Here is a 16,614-nt window from a genome sequence, read left to right as displayed (position 1 = left end):
TTCTTTCATGTTTCTTTTCTCGGTGTGGAGCTGTGAGCGAACACGCTGCAGGCTGCTGCATGCTGGATGCCCCATGTGACGCGGACATCGACTGGCTGCTCATCATTTTAACTCAGGATGTTTCTCTGTCATCGTTTGTCCATCAGCTGTCTGTTTCTCTGTCAGTGTGTCTGTGTCACTGTCTCTCTCTATCTGTCTGTCTCTCTGTCCGTCCATCTCTCTGCTTCAGCAGTAACATTTTCACACCTCAGGTGATACCAAATATTTTTACTCTAACCAGCCAAAACTTTTTAATGCACAACAAAAACAAGTTTCTCTTGTTGTCACAAATGTCTGACAGCAGTTTGTTCAGGCTCTAAATACTGCAGTTCCCATCACTGAGGCAAAGACGTCAGGCAGACCTGTGAGTCCAAACTGATGGAGCACTGAGGGTCCGACTGACTCCAGCTGCCGTCACATGATGAGTAGCAAATGAATGAAGACTTGTAGTTTTGCTGGAGCTTTGATCACCTGATGTAACTGAGGGCGGAGCTGCTCTGTTCTGGCCTAGGCTGTTGTTTCAGAGCAGCAGTACCCGGGTCATTGATTTACCTTCGGCTCACGCAGCCAGACTCTTCCTGATCAGTGCCTTTCTTTGGAGTCTAACTGAGATGCATAAATCACCCTCAGCCTCCCGTCCCAGAGTCTGTCCTCTGGAGACAAACAGCAGCAGTTTGTTTTCTTTGTTTTACTGTCTGTGATCTCTGTCAGGAACAAACCGGGAAATAGATCATGTGTGCATGTAAAAATAATAGTTTTTTGCCCTTATTCACAAAACCAGAATATTCCTGCTGAGCTGTTTACATGGCCAATGACAATGAGCCATGACTGCTCTGATTAACGTGCTCTAACAGCTGATGTTTACCTCACCTGTATCAAGTAATACTGGAATATCAGTGTGCACGTAAACGATGAAACAGACCCTCAAAACCTTGCAGTGGCTAAAAAGTGTGTCAGTCTCAGAGCATGTGAGCGTGGAGCGAGAGCAGAACAGTTTAGATCAAGCGAGTGGATTGTTTTTGTGCTGCAGACCCTGGAGTGTCCAGTTCTTTCATTTGACCAGACCAGAAGTCTCAGGGCTCATTTATGCTAAACGTCAGATACAAAGACGGAGACAGACGGAGCCTTCTGTCTGTACTCTGCGTTCATTTTCTCCACATTTGTGCACGTTTTCTGAGAGCTTACGGATATGGAAGAAATGAAGCAGAACCACCAGAGACTGTGAAGGCAGTGTGATTTACGCGAGAAACAACTGTAGGAGATGATACGAAAAGTTTTTAAATGGCAGAACAGAACGAATCAGTAATATAAAATAATTCTCTGGAAATAATTCTCCATCCACGTGTTTAAATAAGTCTCAGATCACCACAACCTGCAACTCTTCCTCTATTGGAGGGTACAATATTATGACCTCCTCCACAGTCGTCTTATTTATTATTGTGTGAAACCTTTGACTCCGCCCTCTGGTGCCATCTATTGGCTGTATCTATGCCAACATAAAGGACACATGGAAGTATGAGGACGGTGACATTGGTGTTTGAAACAGACAGATCTGTGTTCGTACATGAAAGAGGTGTAAATGAGTGTAACCGAAGACGCCTGGAAACGGTCTGTAAGACTGTTTGTTGTCACTTAGTTTGGAAGACTTGCTGCTGGAGCAGGTTGGTGACATACAGTTGATTCTCTTTGCTCCTGCGTCCCACCTTTGATCAGTGATCAGATGACCTCATGCGAGCCGACTGTGTTTGTTCTTATTGTTTCAGCCTGATGGAGTCGGTGAGCTCGGACATTCACGGTGCTGATTTAAAACCAAAATGTTACTGTTGAACTGTCAGTGGCTGCATCACTGATTCACTCTGATTCTTATAGTCTTCCATTCTTTCTCTTTACCATCTCTTTATTCTCTGCACATCTCTGTCTCAGCTTCGCTTTCACATGGAGAGCAGAACCATTTTATCCACCCCGCCATGCGCTGCTGCGTCACACTAACTCACCTGTGCATGACCTGGTCCTCAGGTGTGGGGCGCCTCACCGACAGGAAACCAACAGCATCGTCTTCTGTGTTTTGTTTGAACTCGTGCATTTTGATTGGCCCTCCCATGTGACTCGGCTGCCGACCGATTGGCCTGCGCTGCTCATGACATCATTACTAAGCGTCTTGGGGTCCATCGCCATGTGGAGGAATGCGATCCAGCTGAGCTGCATGTCAATAAGACACTCAGGCCACAGTGCACAGGGGCGGAGTCAATGTGACGCAGAGGTCATGGTGGATGACAGCGGCACTCGACAAACCTTTCAAGGAACAGTCTGACACTTAAAATATCTTGTTTGATGTTAGATGAAAAGATTGAAAAGAAAGATTACAGATAGGTGCAGTGATTATAAATGGAATAGAGGCCTGAAACATGTTAAGACTAAACCAATTGCTAAGCTAGGCTAGCAGTCAGAGCTCACTCCTGGTGACCCAGGTTTGCAAACCAGTTAGGCAACAAGTAGAGTCCCAAAAACTGAGAGTTCCCAGGAAGGATCCACTACTAATTTTACAGTCCTTAGAATGGTCATCCAGAGTAAGGCTCGTAACTTCCTTTAGGTTACCTGACAGTGATTTTTATAACTTCCTTTTCAAGTCCCTGGGAGGTTGCTTAGGCTTAAAGTTCACAACTTCCTTTACGGTCCACAAGAAGGTCCCAAGGAGTGAGGTGTCTCATTTTTTGGAGACATCTTGAGCAAAGACTTTGCCTCTTACTAGGGTACCTTGGATTTAGGAACATCACTTCCTTTAGAGTCCCTGGGGGGAAGGTGCCCCACCTGCTTAAGGGTCCTTATGAACTTTCTCCATAAGGGTTCTCAGCAGTCATGTTCATGAATTCATTGAAAATCCCCAGAAGTAGTACACTGCTTTTAGGGTCCTCAGGAGTACGACTTGTGACTTTCTTTGGAGTGTCCATGAAGTGAGGTTCATAAATTCATTTAGCTTCCCCAGGAGTGAGGTTTGCAAAGTCATATGAGTCAGATGCATCCCCTCACTTAGGACCCTAGAAAGTGAGGTGCCTTACACCAGGGTAAGCTCAATGACTCCTTTAGGAAGTGAGAGTGAGTGGTACTTGTGGCGTCTTGACTTCCTTTAGGGTGCCAGGAGTGAGGTACATGACTTCCTGTAGGTACCCTGGGGTGAGGTTTATAACTTCCTTTAAAGTCCTTCGGAGGGTGTTTAGGCTTAAAGTTGACAACTTCTTATAGAGCCCCACGAAGGACCCATGGGTGAGATGCGTCTCATTTAGAGACCCCAAAAATGAAGAGCTTGCCTTCCACAAGGGAACGTAGCATTCAGGAAGATCACTTCCTTTAGGGTCTCTAGGAGGAAAGTGTCCCACTAACTTAAGGGTCCTCTGAAGTAAGGCTTTTGACTTTCCTTGGATTCTCCATGAATTGAGGTTTATAAATTCCTTTAGCTTCATTAAGAGTAAGGTTCGTAAATTCATATAACTCAGATACTTGGGACCCTCAAGAGAGAGGTGCCTTTCACCAGGCTAAGGTTGTGCCAGGAAAATTACTTTCTTTAGGCCCCCTGGGAGGAAGGTGCCCCATTTGATTAAAGGTCTCTATGAAGTGTTCCTTTAGCTTCCTCAGGAGTGAGGTTCCTAAAGTCAGATGCATCACTTCATGAAGGACCCTAAAAAGTGAGGTGCCTTCCACCAGTAAAAGCTTCAGGACTCCTTTAGGAAGTGAGAGTGAGTAGTACTTGTGATTACTTGACTTCCTTTAGGGTACCAGGAGTGAGGTATATGACTTTCATAGCATCCCCAGGAGTAATATCAGGGTCATGAGATAAAGTCATGAACTTAGAGTTCCAATAATGTTGTCATGTTCATGACTTCCTTGGATATCCCCAAAGTAGCATCCGTGACTTCTTCAAGGGTCCCCAGGAGTGACTCTCATGACTTCTCTGGCTCTAATGGCAGTTAGTCCAGGGCCTCTCCAGAAGACAGGTAAAAACTGGACTTCCTAAAATGTGGGACTGTTCTTTTGGCAGTACCTGAGCTTCTTGCTCCATGATCACAGAGTCTTCAGTCCGTCAGTCCATCCATCTGCGTCACATTCAGTCCAAACCCCTGAGCAACATGAGTACAGTGGCTCTCTTGGATCAAATGAGGCTTCAGTCAAAACAAGCAGACACAGGCACACGTAGAGAGGTAGTGATAGAGCTGCTGAACGGCTGCTGTCTGTTTGAACCAGTGAGTGATCCATCACTTTCTAACTAACCCTGAACCAGGAAGGGATTGTGGGTAAAATCCTGGACAGATGAAGCACTCTTACAGCAGTGTCAGAAGAAGGTGGTGAGAACATTAGCCCTGTCCATGTGTGTGTCGTGGCGGTACTGCCCATCTTTGTGCTGTGGTTCTGGGTGGGGTGGACGCATGTCCAATGGCAGGCTAATTGTGTGGTCATGTGATTTGTGTTTGTGTCCTGAAGGCGTCCAAGGAAGCAGGACAGGCGCTAGTGTGTAAGGCCAACCCCACCTTCGACCTGCACCACAACCACCTTCTGCACTGTCTGGAGAAGACCACGGTGAGAACAGAAAACACACACACACACACACACACACACATCACGTTAACATGATGTGTGTGTGTGTCAACGAAAAAGGCATCCTTTAACGTCAGCATGATACACGGACTGACAACAACCACTGACTTTCACCTGAGAGAGTGGTGTTTGCGTCCTGTAAGATTGTAAAGCCAAACCATGTTTTTTTTTTCTAAACCCAACCATGTTTTTGTTGTTTAAGGAAAAAAAAACATCAGTTGGTGGTGTTGTACCGATGTAGTGCTTTTATTTTGAAAGAGACTGTATGTAAATGTTAATTTTCCTATGAAACAAAAGTGTATCTTGAAAAAAGAGAACTTGACACGGCGTCCCAGAACGTCAACAACCAACACACCCAGGGTACCTTGGACGTCATATGTGGACGTGGAAAGTCCATGACCAAACGTGGACATGTGACGAGGTCACAGTGAGGATGGGTTGTGGTGCAAAACCATGCGAAAACAGGAGGTGGCGCCAGAGAAGCGAATGATGAATTCATCACAACACCTTTTTACTCTGCTCATAAAACTGAGCATATCTTAAAATCTAAAAAATGTACATGTTTCAAAGTGTTATGTGTTTAGAAATGTTTTATGTTTCTAATCTTTAGGATCAACATGTTTTATTTGTTCATTTTGTAAAATTTGATGACAAAGGTCCAATATTTGTATTTTTTATGAAACAATTTCAATACTTTATCAATTATGTGGTTTATTGACTTAAATAATCTTTTAGCTCATGTTGCACAATGTAGAGTTGATAAGGTTAATACGTTAAGGTGTTAAATGCTCCACCTTTAACCTTTGACCTCCTGACCTGCTCTAACATCCTGACGCTGTGTCTGCCTCAGAACCACGAGTTTGTGGATGAGAAGACATATGAGACGGGCTGCAGGGAGGTAACTCTAGTGAAGCAGGTGTCTCGCTCTTCTTCCATCTCCTCTTCTTCACAACACGGCTTCAGTTCCTGTTGCGCTCGCCGGAAGAGGAAGACCTTCAATGTCCCCAACTCCAACATGTCTGTGGGTCTTCATGGCAGCGTCCAGGAGCTGAGCACCATCCAGATCAGAGAGAGGCCGCTCACCAACAGGTAGGAAACACAAACACCGGTTTTTATACCATAAATGTGTCAGTGAGATCAGACGTTAGGAAATAAAGAAGTTATATTGATCCATAGGTAGATTCTGTTGGTGCTTGAAGAGATTCTATGGGTCTTTGAAAAGGTAACAGAGGTCCTTGAGGAGGTTTTAGAGCTCTTGAGCTGGGTTTACACGTCCTGAATGAGATTTTAGAGGTTCTTGAGAAAGCTCCAAAGGTGTTTGAGAACATCTTGGAGCGTATTGTGAAGGTTGTAGAAGTCTTACAGATGTTCTAAGGGTCCTTGAGGAAATTGCAAAAGCCCTTAAAGTGATGTTTGGAGGTTGTTAAGGCCCTTAAGAGTTTCCAAAAACCCTTAATGAGGTTTTAAGGAGGTACTAGAGGTTGTTGAAGATGTTCTAGCTGGTCGAAGGGGCTCTTAAAGAGGTTCCAAGGGTTTCTGTAGGCAGCTTTAGAGCCTGATGTCCAGGCTTTAAAAGTCTTGAGGAGGTTTTAGGGGTCCTTGAGAGGTATTTAGAGATATCTGAGGAGACTGCATGGTCTTGAGGAGGTTGCAGTGGTTTCTAAGGAGGTATTAATGATCCATTCAGAAGTCGCAGGTTGTATAGGTCCATGAGGATTTTTTAGAGCTCTCTATAAAGGTTGCAGAGGTCTTGAATGGGTTCCATGGGTCATTGGGGGTGTTTTAAAGGTCCTTGAGGATGAATTAGAGGTTGTATGGTAGGTACTGATGATTGTTAAGGAGGTTTCATGGGTTCATGAGGAGGTTTCAGACGTTCTTCAGAATATTCCAAAGGTCCTGGAGGTGTTGTTGGGGGTTGCTAAGAAGGTTGCAGTGGTGCCTAAGTATTTCCCAGGCTCCTGTTAAAGGTTCCAGGTATCCCTGAGGGGGTAACAAAGATCCTTGAAGAGTCTAGAAAAGTTTAATCTCCTCTATGAGCTCTCATTAGAATGATGTTAAACTGTTGAAATAAACTGTGACTGAGGTGAAAACAAATTATTTTAACCCCAGATAACCAATCAGAGAGCAGGGAAATTATAAAGGAAAATATTATGGCTTTAAACTTTCTTCCAGGAGATTAGCTGATAACGCTCAGTAGCTCCGTGTGAATGTTATCTGTCAGACTAAGTTTTAAGGAGGCGGCGCTGTGCTGTAACCTGACATAAATCTATGAAACGAGGTTATAAACAGTCGCAGCGGGGCCACACACTCTCAGACACTGTATATAAACACATGGCACCACAGATCATGTGACAGTGTATTCCCATGTACAGTCACTGAGCAGGAATCCAGAATATGTCCAGCTGTGGGAGGCTGTGGGAGGTCTGGGAACTTTCTCCTAAACATGGACAGCTGGGAAACTGACTTGTCTCTGTTACAGCCTCCTCCTGTTTCAGTATCAGTGACCGTCACTGCTGAAGCTGCTCTGTGTCCTCCTCTTCATCACAGTCCCCACAATGTAACACTGTCTGACAAATATGAGATTGGACATCTGTAAATATGATGAAATATTGTGCATATAGCTGCTAACCGATGAGCTCACACCTGGTGAGTCACTCAGTTTGTTTACATGCACAGAAGATTCTGTTGTTTTGCTCCTGAGCTGTTTACATGTCTGATGAAAGTGAATATTCCTGTTCACATGCAGCCCTGCAGACTCTGACTAACGGACCCTCAAAATATGGAAATGTGGAACATTTGGAGTTGATTGTTATTCTGCTTCTTTGCATGGAAAATGATTATTTTCAAAGTTTCCTAGCAGTGGTGGACTTGTTAGACCTATAATTCCTTCAACCACCGTCTTCAGAAACTCAGCATTGTGAAATTTGTGCATTTCCAAAACACTGTTGAGATCCAATAGGGTTGAGCCAAGTACTCACATGAAATGAGTATCAGTTACAGATATGTACTCTTTACAAGTACAAGTATCATACAAGTCAAATGTGTCATTATCTGAACTCAATTCTGAGGCTAGCTTCAGCCTTACCGACAGAAGTTTTCGGATCTTGTCATATCTCCAGTTAGACCCTTCTTCCCAACCCCAGATAATTGTTTTCCTCCAGTTTTGATAGAAACGCCCACTTTCAATCAGTTCTCTGCACAGTTACCTGCTCCATTCACACCTGGGTTCAGTTGGACATTTCATGGACCTTAGAAGAGGAAGCTGGAAGGATAAATTTAGTTTAATGTCCAGATTACCTGAGTCAGACATTTCCGTTCTCACGCACAGATCCTCCAGGTGATGTCAGCACGTGTGAAAAATAATCTCTCTTCCATGTGTCCATGTTGAGTCCTTCTCTGTCTCCTCTCTTTCTGCAGTCGATCCAGTCTCAACGCCAAATTCGAGGAGACCGTTCCTCTTAACTGTGACCAGTCATACATCACCGCCGCCGTCATCAGCACGCACACGCCACCTGGCACCACACCCGAAGGAAATGAATCATCCAGCTCCACCGACTACTCCCAGGCCAACATTGTCCGGGTGTCCGCACTCTAGATGACAACTTCCCCTCCAATATGGAAACACAACCCACCCAGCAGAGGACGACGGGGGTCAGGCATCAGGGGGTCGGGAGTCGATGGCCCCGCACCACCACAGACTCAGAGGGCAGGGGTTTGGATCATGTGATCACGATGGAAATGGGGTTAGCTTGAATATTTCAAACCTCTCTCGGAGGAAACGTCATTCTGTACGCACTAAAACTCAGCTAACCTGCCTCGGAGTGCATTTCTTTCTTTTGTCTTATAGGACGGATTTTTATTCCAGCAGCCAAATGTTGGAGAGGAGGAAACGGTAGCACTTTGGCTGAAGACTGATCTCTACGTGAAGAAATTTGTTTCCACTGCTATTTTTCCAGTCATGTCTTTAAATTTGATGTCTTAAAACACAAAGAGAGCTGACACTAACGTAGAGTTCTTTTCTTAAGTCCGAACGCAGTTTAAAGGAAATGTCTGATATTTTGGGAACAACACTGTGAACTATCTTACCACAGCTACATGAGGAAATAGCTTAGCTTACCTTAGCTTAGCTTAGCACAGAGACTGAGAGCGGGGGGAAACTGTTAAACTAGCTGCATCAGAAGAGAAAAAAATAACCTTTAAACATATCCGTGTGACTTACACGTTGTATCATGTTAGCTATCAAGCTAGTCACCCATCGATTTAAGAGTCAGCTAGTTGACTGTAACTGTTGACGGTTAGAAGCTAACGCTGAACTAGCTGGAGCTTAAAGCTAACTTGTTTCATGGAGTTTGTCTTAAACTTGTGATAACCTCCATGAAGAAAAAATACAGTTATGTCATGACATTAAGAAACAGATTCCTCAGTGTCGACTGGTTTTGAGTTCAGCTAACAGTCTTCCAAAGAACCTAAAACCACACCGTCTCACTTCCTGTTTCTACCTGTGTGAAATAAACAAGAAACAACATGTTAAGTCAGATCATTTCCAAATTGTATTTTTTTCTCTTAACGTTAATGTTCACTTAGCTAGGCTAGCAGTTTGCCATCTGTCTCATATTAGCCTTGATTCAGGATGAGTCCGACATTGAAGTTAACGTCACCCTGGTTCCCTCGTCGAAAAGCCAATATTGGATTTTGGATTATTGCAGGAAAAAAAAAACATTTCTGATCCTTCCAGGTTTTGTTCAGTGAGATAATCTTCACTAATAAACACCACTTTATGATTATTGAAGAATAAATTCAATCAGCAGAAGTAAGAAGCTAACGTTAGGCTGTAAACAAACTACACCACGCTCACATGACTCAATGTCACAGACACAATAAGACTGTAAAGTCGTGTTCGGAGTTGTGACGTTCTGTAGTCTCATGTAGACACTTTTAAGCAACCATCTTATAGATGCATCAAGATTCACAGTGGGGTATTTACCATTCTCGGAACCCATTGGCTGTATTCGGCATCTGACTTCTGGCAGACGGCGAATACAGCCTCTGGGGGCAGACCCCTGATTTTTTGGCATTCCGGTTTGATTTGGGCGGAGGAGGCGAATTTCCGTTTCCGACTTCTATTTATATATAAATAAATATGCTGAACCATTGTGATGGATTCAGAGTTTGCAGTGACGCCAATTATGTTCCACCTCATTAGTTCACAGACCGTTTAACCTGGCAACACCTGCAGCCGGCTCAAAAGTGATTGGTCAATATCACGCGGAGTACAAACAGCCTACACCCGGACACCAGGGCTCTTCCGCTCTTCTTCCGGAGGCAAGATCTCCAGGGTTTTGCCTACAGACTCTACATTCACTGAATGAAGAGTCTGTATATAGAGACTAGGTATTTACTGACATATTTGATATTGTAGAACAAAACGTAAAAGTCTCTTCAGCTTGCTGCATTGGGAAATGTGCATTAAAAGAAATACAAATCCTGTGTGTTTCCATTAAATATACGGACTTTGGTGAAAACTACGAACTCGCGGGAGTTTTCCACAGAACCGGAAACAAAACAAGTCTCGCATTCTTCTTCTTCTACGTTTTCTGGCGGTTGGCAACCAGCTTGTAAATGCATTACCGCCTTCCCGACCCAGAGTGTGGATATCACCATGGAGAGAGGTGCGCTACGTCAGACTTAAGTCGAACATAACTGTTTCCATCCCCTTGTTTGCCAATCAACATTTTTTCGAATCAACCAAAACCCAACTAAAGTGAGCGTATTTTAGTTTGTGTGAATCAGCGGATTTTACTTAGAATTTTGCCGTTTCCATCATAATTTTCCGATGCGATACTTTTAGATGCGCATCTAAACAGGCTGATGGAAACATGGCTACTGACTTCAAGATGAGGGAACCGGGAGCTCTAACGTGCTAATTAACTTCCAGGTTTCAGACTCATTGCTGCGGCACTCTGACGTCATACTTTGTACATTTGTATCCTGGACAACATTTTAACTTAAAACATTTTTTCTGAAATCAGTCAGATGCTGAGAAAGTTCGTTACAGGAAGAATGTGGAAACTTTGAACTCAGCATGTGTTTGGAAATCTTCAATATGTGAGATGCAAAGAGAAAATTTATAAAGAAGGCAAACCGGGTGTCAAATAGTCCAGAACGTGGATCACAGCTCTGATGGTGATTCAAACTCATAACTGACAGTTTGGTTTTATGATATCACGGCTGACTGACAGCAGATTTTCTCCACCCTTAAACTCACTCAGAGAACCGCCCAGCATCTGGTGAGTTTGTATTTTTAACATTAATCCTGTGATGAGTGTTTCGCACCCCTGGGTAACTGACATGTCGGAGTGTAGTGTGATCGTCATATTATTTAAGACCAACACCATCAGTGACCGCGTGGCACTCCGGCTCGGTCACGTAGTGTTTACTATGCAAACATTCAGGGGAAAAGTTTCTGCCACACAATGAGCAGGACGACCACTGAGAACACTGACGTCATGTGGTTGGTATTTTATAATATGTGTAAAGATAAATCTATATATCTTCATTTATTTAATACTCAACTTATTCAAAAGTTTTTAAGCCAACAGAAGCCAAAGACAGGATTTTTAAATGAATTTATAAGACATTTTTATTCCTGGATGTGTGGTGAAGGCTTTTAACGAAAATATAATTGACAGACAACTTAATAAATAAAATATGCAATTTTTAAAAATGTTCTTGAGGGGTTATCCAGGGGGACTGTTTTGTATTTTTTTATTACCATTTTAATTATTTTATTTGACTTTATTTGTTGTTATTTATTTTATTTATTTATTATTTTTGTTTTTTTTGTATTTATTATAATTTCACTATTTTTTACTGTCATTTATTCACGTAACATTTTTTAATATATTTTTATATATATATTCATAATTTATTTATTTATTTGTTTTTTATTAAACCTGACAAACACCGTAGATATTTATATGACGTGTGAGTTCAGGATCAGGGCAGGTAACATGGCTCACAAGTGTTCTTCCCAAAATGACGAGCTTTTCCTTTAACTTATCTTGCGGAGGACGTTTTGTATTTGCAGCTCTGACGTAGAAGAACGACGATGACGAGGATGACGAGGGAAACCCCTCTCAGCATGTTCAGTATCTGTGTGTGTGTTTGAGTGCATGGATCCGTGTGTTCCCATGTGTTTCGGGACGTTGCATGCAGATCTGACTGAATGCGTGTGAGACTTGGCGAGCGCCCGGTCTCAGAGTCCTGACTCTGTATATATTTGTTTTTTTACCGGATCTTTGCGTCAGAGCTGACGGCCTTCTTCTGAGCTGTACAGACACATCTGGACCGCCATCATGAAAACGTTGATGTCAATTTCTGATGAAAGAAAAACAGTGTACATTTCTCTCTGTCGTCTTGCTTGCAGATTTGTTTGACGCACATGTTGCCTAATGTTGTTGTTCTGTTCTTGATGTGAGCAGGGTTAAAACACTGTGTCGGCCTGATCTTACTTTCTTATGTCAGAACTGATTTCAGGGAGATTCAAGGATGTTTCTGGAAGATTTACATCACCGACACTGTACTGTATTTAATACGTAACTATTATATCCAGGCTACGATTACTGCAGAAACAACCCTCCGAAAATATTACGTCCTGAATTTTTCCGCGTAAAATGAAGCAGGATGTAGCCTACCTGTCGGCAGCTTCTTAGGTGAAGATCTTAGAGTAACAGTTTTTATTTTGAAGGTGAAGAACTGACACACCAGGAAAAGAAAAAGGTCAGTATCAGGTAATAACATGAAACGTTTCTTGTTACAATGAGATATTTTCACATTATAACGAGATATTTTGATGTTATGACGAGATTTTCTTGTTATAAAGAGATATCATGTTATAATTAGATATTTTCACATTATAATGAGATACTTTCACGTTATGACGTTTTTATGTCATAACAAGATATTTTCCTGCCCTAACAAGATATATTTATTTCTTTAATGATAATTTTGTTATGTGACATTTTCATGTTTAAAAAATATACTACTCTACAACACAATAAATAGTATAGAAGTATTTTTAATTTTTTTGTAACAGAAGGTTTTTGTTATAGTGTGAAGATGTCTTGTAAAAACATAAAAAAAAAACAACGTTAGAAACGTTTCACGTTATTTCCTGATTCTGATCAGTTTTTTTCTTTGTGGTGTTGCAGCTCTACACTTTTGTAATTTTGTGAGTTAGCCAAACTGTAAAATGAACGTTTGGCTGATTGAAAGACTTAGGACACTCTGAACTGTTTTAACATTTTAAAGTTAGCAAGGACCGCTAACTTTTGCTAACAGAATGATGTTAGCGAACCAGTGACCTTGCGTTAGCTGCCTATGCACGTCATTTCCCTCCCTGTATGTTGTAGCTAGGTAAAAGTTCTGATCCTGTTGACAGATGACGCAGCAGATAGTAATGAATTCTTTAAAGCACATTACATCGATATTTTTATCTCTTTAATCAGGATCTTTGTATCTTGAGCTGAGTGGCATCGTGTCCTGTCAGTCTGTGAATTTGTAACGTTAGCTAACGTAGCATTAGCTCAGCAGACTGAGAGCTTCAGACGTGGCTGAGCAGCAGGTTTATCATTATGACCACAAGTAGACGGCAGTCATCACAAAATAATATTCCACTTCTAAATGCAATGATTAAAATAATAAAAAAGATATTTCAGTATCACAGTAATGTAGCTGCCTTCGCTAAAAGTGAGCTAATCTTACTGATTCTGACACCTGGTGGAATAGTTCGGGAAATACTTTTCTTGTTCAGATTGATTTCAAGGAGTTTGTTTAAGTGTGCAATTCTCTGATTTACGTGATCTTACATTTTGATTATCACGTTAAAACATAGAAAAGTGGAGCAGCTGGAGACGCTCGTCTCATTTTGCTTCTTTGCATCAAAAATTAATTTAATTTTGTGTATGTGTCCAAATAATGCTATTAAACCCTGAATAATACCAACATGTCCCATATGCCTTAACTGGAAAATGATACGGCCAAATTTGGAAAATCCAAACAGAATAATATGCTGTTTTAAATTCTGAATATTTTCATATTCAGAATAATAGCGGAATAATAGCGTGCATATAAACATACCCAGTGTTGATGTCTGTTAATGCTGCATTAAAATGGAACACATTAGCTCGATGTCGTGAATACCATGACAGCAGTGGCATGCAGCGCAAGTTAAGAGCTGGAGTCGTGCTTAGCTTAGCTTAGCTTAGCTTAGCATAGCTCCAGAGAGTATCTTTGCCTGAAACAACAAACTTATTTCTACACATAAGAACATAGCTTCCAGACTTTATGCTATGCTATGCTACACTAGCATAAAAATCCACTTTCAGAGAGAATGTGAAGACGAGTATTTTCCCAACTATTCAGAATCATTAAGCTAATATTTCTCTTCCTGTAGCTAACGAGACGACACCAAAGTCTGTTTGTATTTTGGTGAATATTTTAGTCCTCTGCTGTAGCTGGTGTTTCCTACAGAGCTCCTGAAGTTCTGAGATATATTTTTAATCTTGTGCGCACAAAGATAACGATTTGTGTGCACGAGTTATTGTCAAACCCGAACAAGATAAAATAATAATAATGAGTTATTTCAGGACTTCAGGAGGTTTTATTTGAGACTGTTTGTGATTTGTAGATCTAAAGCCATGGAGACAAACGGGAAATAAACAGGAAATAGTTTTTGGGTATGAACATGGTGAAGTTTAAAGATGTTGTATCTTCTCTCTCAGAAACATCAGTATCTACCTGTACTGGTCAAACTCCAGTCTGACCAATCTGAGCACTGGTGAACCGAGAACTGAATCCATTTTGATACAAAGGCGACTTTTCTTAAACAACATACTGTGACTTCATTCTGTCAATTTCATGGTGGATCATTTGGATTTGTTGATGTGGATTTACTTCCTGGACGTTTCTACCTGCAGCTGGATTTAAAGTTTGTTGGGAGGAAAGAGCACATCGACATTCGAGGGCAGCTGAAATAAATTCAGCACTGATGCAAACATACGACTGATCTCTCAGAGCTGGGATTTAATCCTGATCTTCATCAAAAGCAACTTGATTTCTTTGTTGTTTATTTTTCAAGACGACAAAAGTTGACAGAAGTTTCATAGTGAAAATGCAAATGGCCGACCCTGCTAGGACCCCACCCCCACCCCCTTCATCCATCACTGCTCGACTATAATGTGACATATGCAACCAGCTCCTGTTGGTCGGGTCTCTTCCTCTGGGTTTGTAAAGATATGCTTTGAATTTAGGGGGGAAAAATACAGAAACATATTTTTGAGGATCATGTTGTTAAATTTTGGTTGTAAAAGAAAGAAATAAGGATTATTATTATGATTATGATTATTATTACTGTTGCTAGTGCACACGTGCTGTAATTGTTCTTTATGGTGTAGTAAATCATCTTATTTTTACAATAATAATTTCCATCAGCAGTCGTTGTGTCTTACGTTAACATTCCACATGATATTTTTCTAAAGCGTTCAGATACAACTTGCATGCGTTTGGACCCGTCGTCATGTTGGAGCAGGAAGTGATTCAAGGATTTACCTGTAAATTGAAGAAATTGTGAGGATGGTTATTATGATAATTATTGATTTTGATTTGTTACAGCTTGTGTTATATTGATAAAAAATACTTTAATTATTGAGGATAATATTGAAAAAGAGAAGCTTCCATGGTTTTAGTGTCTGAGTAAATAGAATAAAACATTGTCCTATAAAACACGTGTTGGTTTCTCTTCATTCAGTTCAGATTAAAATCACAATGATTTACTATAAATTATTCTGTTTGTTGTTTCATGTGGACGCCGTAGTTTTGTTTTTAATCATTTGTTTTCAGCCAGTTATCAGTTGGAAGAAAATATAGACTCTTTTACTGTTAAGAAACAGTATGATGTTTGTTTGTGGGCGGGGCTTAGCTGGAGGCAAAACAGTTCTCCACAGACATTAGCTAGCGCTAGCTAACAAGTTGTGTTGTCTTGTTTTAGACGATGGAGGAAGATGATGTGAGTGGTGCGTTCAGAAACACTCATTGTGAGTGTGGGAGCGCACTCTGACTCAAACTGGAGCGTTGATAAATTGGGAGCGCTGTCTGAATGTAGCGTTGGGTTATCCAGAGCAGCGCACTCTCAGAGTGGCAGAGCGCACTCTGGACACTCTGTCTGTGGAGACGGAGCAGCAGAGCGCCGAGCGGAGTGAATGTGTGATTAACTTAACCGTTGGTTCATTCATGTAGAAATATAACGCTGCGTTTCTTCCACCAACAGGGCTCTCATTTTAGTGTAGAGCGTCAGACTGAATTTACCAACGCACCATGTCAGGTCACTCACTCTCCGGGACCGCCAGTGTTACTTGAATAAGTAAACACTGACCAACGGGACCAGACTGGCTGACCCGTATGCTCTCACTCAGTGGATGGATGATGTCACAGGAAGCCAATCTTACAAAGGAGGACCACACTTGTTTGTTTTGCTATGGAAGCTAAAGTTAGCTAATGTGCTAAAAAGTTAGCGTTCCAGAGAAATCCAATATTCCTCTTAATCCCTCCCCAGTTTCTGATGAGGTGGACATGATAACCCTTAATACACATAACCTTATTTATCCCTATAACAGAACCCCCGAAATATTGGCTGTCGCCCCGAGTTTTATCGTCACCGCACCGTTAGCTGATTGGCTTCAAATTGGGAAAAAAAACAACTACGTCGTTAGGTTTGGGAAGAAAAATTATATCATGGTTTGGCTTGAAATATGTGTGTTTGTTATGTTTCACAGTCAACACCATTCCCTGTCTCCATCTGGCGTCCAACACACCGACCAATTCTCCACATGGATTTTGTCTTTCTTTATACTACGTCACCTGACTTCCTTCTTTTCTCATAATTTAACATTTCCTCATACAATGGTTTGAATGATAGCCTACGAATTAGCA

The 16,614-nt window shown here is 41.6% G+C and overlaps 1 protein-coding gene across 2 annotated transcripts in view; it reads left to right on the top strand.

Moving 5' to 3' along the window:
* Nucleotides 1-15,408, top strand: part of LOC117249032 (A-type voltage-gated potassium channel KCND2) — a 94,660-nt gene extending 79,252 nt beyond the window's left edge. For both annotated transcript variants that reach the window (XM_033614360.2, XM_033614359.2), the window contains 3 exons: nucleotides 4,513-4,608; nucleotides 5,477-5,715; nucleotides 8,044-15,408. In XM_033614360.2, coding sequence (XP_033470251.1) covers nucleotides 4,513-4,608; nucleotides 5,477-5,715; nucleotides 8,044-8,221 — 513 coding nt within the window. In that variant the 3' untranslated portion in view covers nucleotides 8,222-15,408. The remainder of the gene's footprint in view (nucleotides 1-4,512; nucleotides 4,609-5,476; nucleotides 5,716-8,043) is intronic.
* Nucleotides 15,409-16,614: the final 1,206 nt, after the last annotated feature.

This window comes from Epinephelus lanceolatus, chromosome 23 (genome assembly GCF_041903045.1).
Source record: "Epinephelus lanceolatus isolate andai-2023 chromosome 23, ASM4190304v1, whole genome shotgun sequence".
Taxonomy (NCBI): domain Eukaryota; kingdom Metazoa; phylum Chordata; class Actinopteri; order Perciformes; family Serranidae; genus Epinephelus; species Epinephelus lanceolatus.
The sequence above is the reverse complement of the archived record's forward strand: the minus strand, read 5'-3'. Positions and strand labels throughout refer to the sequence as shown.